The 13,848-nt window shown below is 34.2% G+C and overlaps 1 protein-coding gene and 1 long non-coding RNA gene across 2 annotated transcripts in view; one reads left to right on the top strand and one right to left on the bottom strand.

The window, feature by feature from the left end:
* LOC106141345 (dedicator of cytokinesis protein 4) overlaps positions 1 to 5,411 on the bottom strand; it is a 56,854-nt gene extending 51,443 nt beyond the window's left edge. The window contains exons 1-4 of the mRNA XM_060944945.1: positions 5,243 to 5,411; positions 3,848 to 3,931; positions 3,450 to 3,643; positions 716 to 864 (exon numbers count right to left, since the gene is read on the bottom strand). Coding sequence (XP_060800928.1) covers positions 716 to 864; positions 3,450 to 3,643; positions 3,848 to 3,931; positions 5,243 to 5,279 — 464 coding nt within the window. The 5' untranslated portion in view covers positions 5,280 to 5,411. The remainder of the gene's footprint in view (positions 1 to 715; positions 865 to 3,449; positions 3,644 to 3,847; positions 3,932 to 5,242) is intronic.
* Positions 5,412 to 9,898: 4,487 nt separating this feature from the next.
* On the top strand, positions 9,899 to 10,966 carry LOC132901957 (uncharacterized). Its single transcript, XR_009656958.1, has 2 exons — positions 9,899 to 10,001; positions 10,765 to 10,966. It is a non-coding gene; the product is annotated as an uncharacterized LOC132901957 (long non-coding RNA).
* The last annotated feature ends 2,882 nt before the right edge of the window (positions 10,967 to 13,848 follow it).

Here is a 13,848-nt window from a genome sequence, read left to right as displayed (position 1 = left end):
GAAAAAGTTCTTTTCTCATCATGTCCTGGCCGGGATTCGAATCCGGGACCTCCGATGCCACAGACAAGCGTACTACCGCTGCGCCATAGGAGACTACTTATGTGTGGCTGTCATCCCGTCTATTTATATCAGTTTCCATATTTGTTTATTTTGGTAGGTACAAGTGCCTTATCAAATCGTGTCCATCTAAACTAAAAGATCTCTTTTATTAAGTAGGTGTATAATCCTGATTCTTCTCTGAAATACTTCATTTCCATAGGTTTCTATAGTTTCAGTAGCGAATAAATTTGAGTCTGTTTTGTCTGTAATGTATCTAATAACCGTAATATATAACCATACAAGTATAGCTTACGATAATGTTGCGCTGACGCACAGCCGGCGGCTAATCAACTTGATACTCACATAATTGCGATTTACTCTCTGCGCTGCACTATGACCAATTGACTATTTGAAGTACATACTACTCGTACATGCCATGACACACTTACTGGTTCATCCTGATTTTTTAGTCAAACTGATTTACTTCTTTGCTGATTGATTTTTTTTTGTTTTTGCACTGTGACTGATTTGTATTTTGACTATTATCTAGGTCAAGAGGCAAATACACCTAAATAAAAGAAAATTGTAAACAGACAAACAAGGTAATCATAACACAACAACTAAAGGCAAGTTCAAAGTTCAACAGATTTGTTTTATACAATGAGGAAGCACTTACCGATTCCCCCAGTCCAGTTTGGCGACAAGTTTGAGCCGCAGTGCCCTTGTTTGGTCCTGCGTCAGAGTGCCCGCGAGCAGGGTTCGACGACCGCTCAACAACTCTCTCATCACCTTTGCGACTGCGCTGAACCGGTAGGTCTCGCGTTCCTGGAATGGTGGGAGAGTTTAGAAAATAACTAAGTATGGAGGCAGTCTCTTAATTGGCCTAGCACAGGATCTGAATTTGATGTTTGACCATTTAAGAAGCTGCAACAGTTCGTAATATGTAGACTAGTTGTAACCAGCGATATTTGTTTGCGTAAATCTTTCGCCAAGCAGATTCGTCCCTTCCTATCTGGTATATGACTCTAGAAAAATATACGAGTATGTTTGAAATTGAATTTCTTCTAATTTCCGAAAGCATATCCTAAAGCATAATACTTCTGATGTCGGTCGCGTTCTCCATGACCCAGGTTCCACTAGTCCCGTCTAAAGAGGAACCTATAGTAGAATCCCGATTATCCGAACATCCGATTATCCGAACTCGCGTCACGGCTCTAGTACCGCGCAACTAGCGACACGTAGCGATAAGTTTAAACGCGCCTCCGAATGTTTACTCCCGCTCTCATCTAAAAGAAGAGACTAAAACTGAGGATGAATGTCAAGGATCATCTCACGCAGAAGCTTTTGAAGCTCTAAAAATAGCTTTTAAGTGGTTTGAAAGACAGGACCTTACAGCTGTTACAACTGAAGCGCATCAGGGATTTGGCTGCAATGAAAAGATGTGATTGAACCACATGTACATATGTATAATTGTTTTTAAATCATTTTGTCTAAACGACGTAGGTGCAAATGTCAAACTCATTACATAATATACATTTAAATTTCAAATATTGTTTGATTTGACTATGAAATCGATTATCCGGATTTTCGATTATCCAAATTACCACTGGTTTTAATTGATTCGGATAATCGGGATTCTACTGTAATACAGGTTGGATTGCGGTATTTGCACGAGAAGAAATTGCTTATTTCTTAAATAGCTTCTCACAACATCCACAAGAACATCTTAAGTTACTGGTAGTTACTGAGAGTTCTCTGAATCATCACAAAAACGACCCTCAACAATCACTTTACAGTAACAATAGTGATAAAAAGATAACTACATACATCAATAAATGAGACACGTAAAATGAGTCACATAGCGTTTAGTAAAGACAAAGAAGTAAGAACACTAATTTACAATTCAAATGAGTTCAAAATATGCAAAATCATATTTACAAGTTAAGATAAAACATATTTACATAAATATCACAAGGCTAGATAAGTTGATATTTCCATGTTTAGACCCCACAACATTTAGTGGATGAAATTATTTATTTATTTATTAAAAAATACGTTATTTTTATTATTTAAGTTCTCATTTATAAAAATAATGCTTGCTTGCCTAAAAGTAATTTCTGTTTGTATGAATTATACACCAAAACATCTCATGTTATGTAGTTAGTTTTTTATGTATTTAAAAAACTACTTTTTACATATTTATAATAATCCAACTGTATTATTATTTCTCTTAAGTTTAAAATTTATTATGATTATAATGTAACAAGAAAATTAACACATATGTTTGCATAATTAATGTATGTATTATTATGCAAACATATGTGTTAGTGTTACATATAGTCATAAAGTCATCTAAATCCCTTGCGGGGTAGACAAACCAAACAGTCTTGAAAAGACTGATAGGCCACATTCAGCAATTTGGCTTAATGATTGAATTGAGATTCAAATAGTGGCAGGTTGCTCGCCCATCGCCTAAAAAAGAATCCCAGGTTTATGAATATCAAATTTATAATAAGAACATCTAGACTTACCTCTCGAAAATTTGGCTCTAAAAGGAAGCACATTTCTAAAGGCACGCAACCTAAACTCATCATATCATAGTCATCTCTCACATAACCAAAAAATAACAATGAACAAGAATAAGGACATTCGGAACTTGAATAACATTTTTTAATTAGTAAAATTTTAGGTAAGATAAGATTTGGAAAGTCCCCGTAATACCATTTATATTAAGTGTTACTAAATGTTAGATAAAATAAATAGATACTTCATCAATGCATACCCTTTGTTAGCCTATATCTTTATGATAACTGTATTTCACGGTTATCTCAGATACGGAGAGTTGCATAATTGCTCAGGAAGTATATTTATTTATTAATTGATAAACTTATATAAAATAAACTAGCTGTCCCGGCAAATGTTGTTGTGCCATGTAAATATTTTTATAAAGTAATTTCTAGTAAAATAAAATGTTAAGGGTGGACAACCCTTATCACTAAGGGGTATGAAAAATAGATGTTGGCTGATTCTCAGACCTACTCAATATGTTCACAAAATTTCATAAGGATAGGTCAAGTCGTTACGGAGGAGTATGGGAATGAGAGTGACACGAGACTTTTATATAAAAGGTAAATAGTAACTTTTTAGTAAGCACAAGTGGAAGACCACAGTCATTTTGTTTTGCGTATAAGTCTCTGAATACAGATAATGTCTGAATACAGTTAAAATCTTTTGAATACAGATAATGTCTGAATACAGTTAAAAATTTAAAAGTGATTGGGTCAGCAGTATAAAAACAAATAAACAATCAAGCAAGCGATCTTTCCTTAGGGATAAACAAGGACAACAGTCTAGACAAAACTCAAGGGCCAGGTTCAGCTGGATACAACATGTCTAAATATAATACTGACCACATATAGTTTTTTCCATAATCTGGCCCATTCCCGAAGTACACAAGCTATTTCCCGAACAAGTGGATCATCCTTCAATTCAGCAATAGCCGTGGCTCCAGTGCCCTTGACTGTGCATGGTCGAATTGACACCACACAGCCCGGGAAAATGCCCCATGCTGATCTGTTTTTAGTGCTGAATCCTCTATACCAAGCTGGAATTATATAAAAATTATATTGGTTATGAATAAAATATAAAAATAGAAATAAGAAAAAAAAATTAAAGGGAAATTTATGTTACAATATTTGTCCAATGTAGGTAAACTAATATTGAAACTGCAAAAGACTTTTTTTGTAATAAATAATCTCAAAAACTGAGTAGAAAAATAGATATATGTAGAACATGAATTGCTTTTTACCTCCATTTTCTTCTAAGATCTGAACAGTCTCACCAATTTCGATTAGCAAACCAGATCGAACATCTCCCTTCCAGTTGTAAACTCCTGAAACAAGCAAAATTTTTCAATTCGTAAACTTATTTCCACATCAAGCAATTTAGTGACGCTAAGTGTGTGCAGCTACAGCACTATCACTTCCTGAAGAAATTGTGAACATACAAAGATAAGAGGGGAATACCCATTATAAAACTGGAGTATTATGACCAGAGATTTACCTAAAGTTGGGGTGTTGGGTTAGTATGGAACGTACTTCTGTACTTCAAAAATTCTGGGATTCGGCATTGATACACTTAATGTGACCCTATGGTGAAAGTTGTTCAGTTTGATGGTCTGAATAACCTCAGAAAGTTTTTGTACTGACTAAAAAATCACGGGGTATAATTCTGGAATCCCGGTAGGTAGGTAATTTTTGAATAAATATGATCATCCATCACTTATGTTTATAAAGGTGTTTTTCATACCTAATACATGATAATTTTCAATTTCTTGTTTAATAAAATTTCTGGGATTCAAAATAATTCAAATCCCGAAAGCAAGAACCCGCCTCCATACTTTCTTAGCCAAATATTAGTTTAGGTTAATATGCATCCGATTATCCGATCTCTAATTATGACTATTGTTCTTAATATTTCTTAGTACATAACAAGCAGCTATATTTAACATAATCCCAGCTGGACAGATTTTCCAGTTGACAAGCCATAACAGCAGTCTCTTTTTGACCAGCATCTGACACATAGGTGTGCAGTTTTGATTAAGGACACCCACTAAAAGGGGAACAATATATGGTAAACAATCGAAGACACAAAGTTTATAACTTAAATTTCAGATTGGATTATGAACAATAATTATCTTCAAAATTTTCCAAGATTGTAAAGAAAATAATTAATTAATTTAAATTTTCATTTTTCAAAAACTAGGTAGGTAAATAGTAATCTATCATCTCCTTAGATTTTACAGGTAGAAGAGATAGGAATATAAAGATATTTATCAGACAATAAGGGAAATACAAAGAATGGTTACAGGCATAATTAGGAATTGTGGGAAATAGTCCATTTATCCGGAACGATAAAACGGCAAAATAATATAGGTAAATATTGCATAGGTACTGTGAAAGTATTTTCAAAGCGGTAAAGATAAATAAACAAGGTACCTATTCAAATAGGAAAAAAGACGCAGATTACATTAAAATAATGAGAATAACACAAGATTTGGAGGAGAGCTAATGTAGGTCTATAATCTGGTAAGAGAATAGTTAATATTCTCGTCGTGTAAATACATTTCCGCCGCATATAACTCAGGGGCAGCAGGATGTGTATCGTACGTATCGCTTTTGATTGAATTCATACGTCTACTTACCGACAGCTAATTTCGGAGACTTTAATGGAATCCACATTTTTAAATCTGAACGATTCCTCGTTCTATTGAGGTAGGTATTTTTTAATAAAACATTGTTATTTTTCCACAAATACAATAAAACACGAATGAATACAAAAAAACTCTACGCTCTACAAAAGCTGACCAATAATTTGACAGATGGAAAAAGTGTTGCGTGCGTTCCTATCCAAACTATTGTAAGGTTGCGTCTGAACATTGAAAATTATTTACATACTACAATTGTAAATACAAAAATTGTATTTTCACCCTATGAAGACAAATATCAATATCGATAAATGAATTTTACACTCGCTTTAGTTACGCACATTAATTGATTTCCAAAACCGCATACTACCCAAACATTAATCAGAAACTTCTTTTAAAGTTTCCACTGAACAGCGTCATGACATGACATAAAACTGAGTACAACCTTTTTGGTAGCATGTAACTAAGAATAAGATTTTTAAGTTATGTTTACTTGTATATTATGCTTATATCAAATAATTTCTTTCTTTCTATCTATGTAGAATAGGACACGCTCAAAATCAAATTCAATATTTATATAGAAGAACAGGCCTTCGCATGCTCGTTTTGACATAAATGGTTAAACACAAAATACCCTTTCTATCATTCTGCAAACATGATGCAGTCCGGGCAAAGTCTGAATGTAATTATTCACGTTACAAGTAGTTAGTCTCTCGGTTTAAACATCTTAATGGACAGTGTATCAAAACTTAAAACTTATTCATCAGATACCAAATAAATTCATTTGGCTATATGAGCAATCAGGTTAATTAGTACCAGATCTATGAGATTTTAACTTAGCAATGCTTGTCTGTTTCTTGCTAGTATGCAGATTTGCAAATGTATGTGTGCGTGACTTATGCGTAAGCTTAAATTAATTTATCGATGTCAATAATATCTTTATGGGGTGAAATTAAATATATATATTTAAATTCGCAATCCTTTTTGCTTACAGATTGAAAGTATGCTAAATTTTCCTCAAAAATTCACAATAGGCTGAGGAAAGCTACACTTTGTCCTGCTGTCAATGTCAGATGCCCGTCAAATTAATCTGTCAATGTCACAAACTAAACTATGTATGTCAATGTTAGTCTGACGCAGACAATGCGCTGATACCAGACACTGTAGGGGTGGCGATTCTCACCAAAAAAAATCGAGGTCTAATATATCGATTTCCAAAAAATCGATCTTTTTTCAAATTGGTTCTTACACTGTAAGTACCGAGACACTAGGACTGCGGCGGAACGGAAAACGAAGCGCGTGACTTGTTTTTGAGAATTTGTTGAAAATATAGGAATATTTGCTTTGAAGTTAATAAAAAACTTTTGTACAGTTTTGTACAGTTTGTTTGCTAGATATGTATTGAATATTATAACACCATTATTATAGCAAATAAATTAATTTCATTTTAATTTACTGGACAACTTAATTTTAGTTACAACATTCAACAAAAACACTCGCGCGATCTATAGTTGTCATTATTTCCACATAATAACCACATGCAAATAAAAGTTTGAATTTGAATTGGAAAATAAAATTAGTTCTAAGGTATTAAAGCATCAAGATGAACATCAGATTTATCTTATATTTAATAAATAACAGTTTTTCAAAATAAATCTCTCAAAGGTCACGCACTTTTGAAACGGGGTCTGTTTTGAACTGATTTTCAACAATTTTTATATCAAAGTAACATATTAATTTATATTGTCTGTGGTTGCTGAGTATGTTTGGGATGTAAATTAAACAATTTTAAACCATATGATATTTTAAGCTTAAAATCGAGTTTTAAGTTGTCTCAGACAGTTGGCGCACATGTGCGCCACAGCAGATTACGGTGGCGGCGCAAATATGCTTATAAACGTAACTTTTTTATTGATGAGAAGTGAAGCGAAGAAAACTACACATACAGCCATCAAGCGAGGTTTTGAGTAATTAACCGGCAGCACTCTTGTAATACGGGCCTTTAACTAATTGTATGGTTATACCAAAACAAAAAAATCGAATTTCGATTTTAGTATGTCTGAAATCGATTCAATGCATAGGATCGATTAAAAAGATCAATTTTTTCACTCCAAAATATCGATTTTTCGATTTATCGATATCAGATCGTCATCCCTACCCGACCAGACAGCTATCGTATATAAACAATCTTTTCAGTTTGTTTACCTCTCTTCTTTTGTGTTGAGATTGCTTTTTGCTATCACGCGTGTGCAAACTGCTCTGTTTATTGCTATTATACAGTGCATTATGTCAGACGATTTTATACCACTAAATCAAAGCACTCCTGTCCAGGGAAGATGGCAGGGAAGGAATCAAAATCAACGATATCAAAATAACAGATATCAAAATGGTCAAAGGCGAGGATCTAATAACAGATGGAGTAATCATTCTCAAAGGAATTCCAGCTATGGGGTATGTATTTTTACTGAAGTTATTACATATAAGTTCATTGTTATTAAGTAATGGTTTCATTTTACACATACACAGGTTAGGAAACCAACTAACCTAAGTACCCTTAGTCATTCCAATCATACCACTGGTCATAGTGTTAAAGTGCTCGATGTAAAAATTAAATCATTTAATTCATCTGTATATATGATCATTGATGAATATGTAATGGTTAGCAATTCAAAGATTTTGTTTCCTTGAAAGTAATAGTGACTAGATTTATGCCAAGAGCTTGAGATTTTTTGTTAATTGTTCTTCTGATTGTTACAGAGTGATAGCAACAGCAGTTTTACTCAAGACAGCCGAAGCAATATTGATGCATATTTACACCCTTCCATGCTTGAAGACCCTTGGCGACATCTCTGTAAAACTAATTCTAAGTAATTTGTACATATGTATAAACATGCCGCATTTCTGAAGGGTTATGTAGATAACTACTATGTCCGTTAATTTCCAGATTTCTGTATATATTGTTCAATTCGTGTACATTCATCAATCTTCTATACATGTAGTCTTGTCAGTTTAGGATACTTTTTAAATTAATCTTTTATACATGTAGTCTTGTCAGTTAAGGATACTTTTTTATTGTTCAGTTTCAGTTCAAGGTATGTTTGCTTCATTAAGCTCTCCATAAAGTCATTTGTATCTAGCATTAATATTGTGTGTTGATCAACTTGACTTCTGATGAACTATTATTATTTTAAGTAATTATGACCAGTATTAAGCATTGTAAATAAATATGTGTTAAAGTTACAATTTGTTTCATTTACACACATTTTAAAAATATTATGGAACAATCTACTAATGCTGCATACACATGGAGACAAGAAATGGGTTTTACTAGCCTTTGTTGGTCTTGGCTTGAGCACACTAAATACCTACATTTAAAAGCGAACCAGCTGGCATACTAAAATAACTACATTGTAGACTGTTGTGTATGCTGCTAAGGGTTGTAATTGGTTCTGTAGTTATTTATGTGGTCTAGGTTTTATTAATGCCTTCTTACTTGTGTGAATTGCATATCAGCTGAGCAATACATTCTTTGTAGAAATACTTTGGTTTCATCGGCTTACAAACATAATTAATCGCATTGAACCAAGCAAACAATGTCTATATTTATGATGCTTGTTTTGCCATAGAACATTATGTATTTTACCATAAAGTTTGGTAGAGACCATGCTTATTTCCCTGAAATAATTTCAACAGTCAACCCTAGAGAACCTATAAGTATTCATTATACTTATAACCTCATCTTTGTCCTTTTCCAAAGTCTGCTCTAACTTTTTACCAATTATTAAAATCGGTTAAGTCAGAATGCGCAAACTGACAGACAGACAATATTGTCGTACTTTTGTTAGTGAGTGTGTAAGTATACACAATTTGCTCTACGTGCCTTTATTAAAATGTAACAATATTATTAATGTCCTGATAAATAACTGTAATATTTTTCCGTCTTATCAAACTGCCTGCATGATCCTACAGGGTCCAGATTCCAGAACCCACATGCAAAGCGTACCTACTCGTATTGTAAAGGTATATACTTACAAGCCTACATATAATCGCGCCATATCTCTTGAGGGGTAGACAGAGCCAACAGCCCTGAAATTACTGATAGGCCACGTTCTGCTGTTTGGCAATTGAGATTCAAATAGCTACAGGTTGCTTGCCCTGAAAGAAGAATCCTAAGTTCATAAGCCTATTTCTTAGCCGCCTTTTACGACATCCATGGGCAAGAGATGGAGTGGGTCTTATTCTTTTTCTATTGGTGCCGGGACCCACAGGGCACTGTTGTGCTACGAGTATGAGGAATATTTAAGTTATGTAGGTAGTACCCTCAAACGTATATCAAGTTGCCTGCATGGAACTCTATGTCTCGGTGATAGAGGGGAATTCACAGAGAAATTGGGCAGGTTGATATGCTGTTGATAGCAGGTAAGTACCATTAAAAAGGTGGTTACTTTATGAAAGCTTATTATAAGGGCGGGCACCTTTCTCGATCGAAAAAGAAGATGATGACATATGAGTGATCATGTTTATTTAACAAGGACTAGTAACGAGGAGAATGCTTAATAATTTTGCCTACGTCCGCAAAGCTAAGGGGGCTGGTGTCTTATCAGTGCCAAGAAAGGTCAGAATGCAATTCATTGTCTATTCTTGCTGCAACGTTACACTGCATCATACGCTTTTTATTAGTATCTACCCCGATTGAAGATGAAATACTTTGTGGTTGTTTTTTTGTTTTTGGCCTACTTGCATCTTAGTATTTCAGGTAAATAAAAGTTTTCTTGTATACATAAAAAAAAAAAACAATTCTTTATGCTTTACGACGTAGGCAGAAAGTTATAGGACTCGAACGTACTCGAAGGTACTCGAACACGTAGTTGGTTGATTGAATTATGGTTTAGGAATTGATGAGATATTAATTCCAGCACCTTAAGGGAAGATCCCATAAATTTTCTCCTGTGAAATATTTCTTTCTACTAAGTAAGTAAATACCTATTAGGAGACGTGATAACCTCAGAGGCGAAGCAGTTAAGATGCAGTTTTTCTCGGGGGTCTTAGAGCTGATTCTTAACCCGGATAAACACCTATTCGAATGCAGTTCCTGGGGTGTGGTGCCCCATACCTATGCTTTTTTCCATCGGACACAGGATGAAGATTTATTTATCCGACAAACTACAATGATCTATTTATCCATTATTAATCCTCCATTCATTATTATTTTTTGAGTACCTAATGAAGTTACCTAAGTACTTACCTATATTAATTAATCAGAAACAGATGTTACACGGATGTAGCTTAATTGATTGACCTAATTCATTTTTATCTGAGGTTTTTTAAAGTGTTTTATTACATTTTAATTATTTTGTTTCCAACTTAATAAAACGATGTACCTAAGTATACGTATCTGATAAATATGTAACTAGTAGAGTAGGTAGGTACCTAACTGGGTACTGACTTAATACAGCTCTGGTTCCTAAAAAAAATATTGACGAATCGAGATTATTTTTACGAACTTATTAATTTTACAGAAAATTGTACCGATGCCGAGTACAATCCAGGGCCGGATTGCGGCTTGGAGCCCACTTGCGCAACAAGAAGTTCTCACTTTTACCCTAAACATGTCTGCGAATGTTGGTGCAAACCCGGCACCTACAGAAAAGTGGAGATCAATGCATGTGTTGAATTGACTGATTGTTAGATAATATTAATAAAAAGTTTTGTTTATTTTTCCTTGCCATTTTTTTATGTATTCATACAATTTTGATACCTACTTATAAAATTTTGTAGATGGACACCACTTTATGAGAGTGGTGTGATGACGGTTAATTAAAACGATAAAACCGCTTTTGCATAATTTTAATTACCTGCATTAATTCAATTTATCAAATTCACTGTGGATGAAGCTGGAAGAAGTATGCAGTGGGAAGTGGAAGGATCTGCTCAGCCCAGTAGTCCGGGAAAGAGTCGTGATTTTGTCTGTTTTATAGATTAATGTATTTAATTCACAGGAACTTAGGTACCTGTCACTAGTTGAATCTTAATTCTATCTGTGGCGCCATCTCTACGCCACTCGTCAACAACATCAAATCAAACAACTGCTGTCAATCATCTCGAAGAAATCGACGCGCTCAGCCAATAGCAGCGAAGAACCCAAATCGCGATTTCAGAAATTTCACGGATTGGAGCTATACATACAACCTCCGACACAACATCGTCGGAGCCGCGGTTCCCCAGGCATAACACCTAGCCTGGCGGAAGATCTTCCCTTTGGTGGCGGTCGAGCCGAATCATCGCTCCCGCTACATATCGTTAAGCCAAATAGCTGAACGTGGCCATTCAGTCTTTTTAAGACTATTGGCTCTGTCTACCCCGCAAGGCATATAGACGTGACCATATGTATGTATGAACTTAGGTACCATCATTTCGGCACTAAGTTGTAAAGTAGGTATTTTAATAATTTTATAGATAACATCATAAGCAAAGTAAATGTGTGTTCAATCGTGACTCTAACAGGGAAATACTTTTTATATAACTTATTCTTCCTGTATATTTTTATACTTCCTGTATCTTATTGCTTCAGTTATCTTTTGAATTTGTAAACAGTAAGTAGTTATGTTACATACCAAAGTGAAAATTTTTACAGTTACCTAGGTATTATTTCAAGAAGGATACATTTTTAAAACGCTCGGACGAACACCTACACCTACTTACATCGTATACAGATATCAGATTGGATGGTTAAATATTTAATTTAAATAATTCATCATAATGACGGTTAAAACTGGTAGCTAATAAGTTTTTTTTTATAAATTTAATATTTTATACATAATTTCCTAGTGTAGAAAGCCAGGGTTAGATAAAACAAAAATATCTCAATTTAAAGTAAGTAGGTTATTGGAGCGAGTGACTTTGTTTTATGACCTATTATCAATTAGAGGTTAAGGTACTATACCTACATAATACATGAGTAATAGAAAAATCGTGTGTCACGAAATGTAGCTACTTCATGTCAATTTTAAACTTCGTAATTATTATACCTAGCGGTTTTAACAAAATTATAATACTTATATAAAAATCTGTGATATGGACGAATTTACAGATAGAATAGTTTTCATCTTTATTATAGGTATTGAACTGTAGATATATATATTAAAAATTATAAATAGAAATATTCCAAGCGTAGGCATGCTCGCGGGCAACAGCCAGTACATATAAACATACAAATAGATAACATCATCCACAACTCAGTTCATGTTTAGTTGCGATGATGATCTCTTTAGTCATCGTCTTGGTCATATCCGCGCATATAATGGGTTAGTAAAAAATATTGATATTTACATTTAAATTATCGCGAAGTTGAGAATGTTTTTGTGTTTGAGTGTATACGTGCAAATATAGATCGTAAAATGATTGTGCTTTTGATTTGAATTTGTCAGTGAAAATTACATCATTAGTTTTATTTATGGCGTTAATAGCGGTAGGTAGTTCCTTCTTCATTAGTAGAAGCCCAGGATCCGTTTATAAGTAAGATCCAGGAATGGGTAAGTCAAGTAGTTACTACGACTCCCGTCTGACTCCGAGACCTTATGGTATTAAGTATAAATATTCAAGATAATTCTTCATTTTGACCTAACCTTGATCTTGTGAACCACAGGCAACATACTTACATTTAAAATTCACCTGTTTAATAGATACCGTTATTTCAGCCGATTGTCCCTCCGGGGAGTACGATCCAGGGCCGGACTGCAGTTTCGAGGTAATCTGCCCTCGCCCAAGCGCACACACCTACAGGAGACACTACTGCGATTGCTGGTGCAACCCTGGCACTTTCAGAGACTCTGAGACAAACGCCTGTGTAGAGAGTTGCTATTAAGTTTTCATTCGTTTTCTAAAACTTTATGATAAGTTATATGCTTGCTGTCATTAAGAAGAGCATCATCCAGGGCCAGACTGCAGCTTCGGTGTGATCTGTTCTTACCCCATGCTTTTCTTCTGGAGACACCGCTGTGGCTGCAGGTGCAACCCTGGTACATTCAGAGATGCCGAGATTAACTAATGTGCAATCAGTTTATAGGTTAAGTTTTTTTTTAAGTTCTGTTATTCTAAGGCCAGAGTTGAACTGTCGTGGCGAGTATGAAATCCTCGCCCGTTTTGCGGTATTGAGATTCGGTAGTCAATTCAAATTTCCCCTGGCGTAAGGCTATCTAAAAGTATATTTAATGAAGTTTAAATATAATATGCTATTTTTTTAGAAAAAATAATTGAGATAAAAGTTAGTAAATAAACCATAAATAATTTTCTATATTCTATTTTATAAAATAAGCAAAAAGAAATGAAACACCCTGAAAATAAAACACTATTTCTTAACAATACCGTTGTAATAGAAATTGGAAACAAGAATCTCATTGTGATTGGGATAATCTAACAAAGGGGAATACTTAGAGGAGTTGCTTTAAGAGTACCTACCAAATTCTGTACAAAAAAAAACAAATTGTGATCTAGGAAAGTGCGATGGCAAATTGAATAATGTTAATCTCGTATACTCTTAAGGTAACGTGAACAGTGGATTATTATAAATATAAAAATCAAAATAAAAAAATGCATAAATTGTA

The sequence above is a fragment of the Amyelois transitella genome, chromosome 7, assembly GCF_032362555.1.
Source record: "Amyelois transitella isolate CPQ chromosome 7, ilAmyTran1.1, whole genome shotgun sequence".
Taxonomy (NCBI): domain Eukaryota; kingdom Metazoa; phylum Arthropoda; class Insecta; order Lepidoptera; family Pyralidae; genus Amyelois; species Amyelois transitella.
Note: the sequence above shows the minus strand (reverse complement) of the source record. Positions and strands in the feature narration are given on the sequence as shown.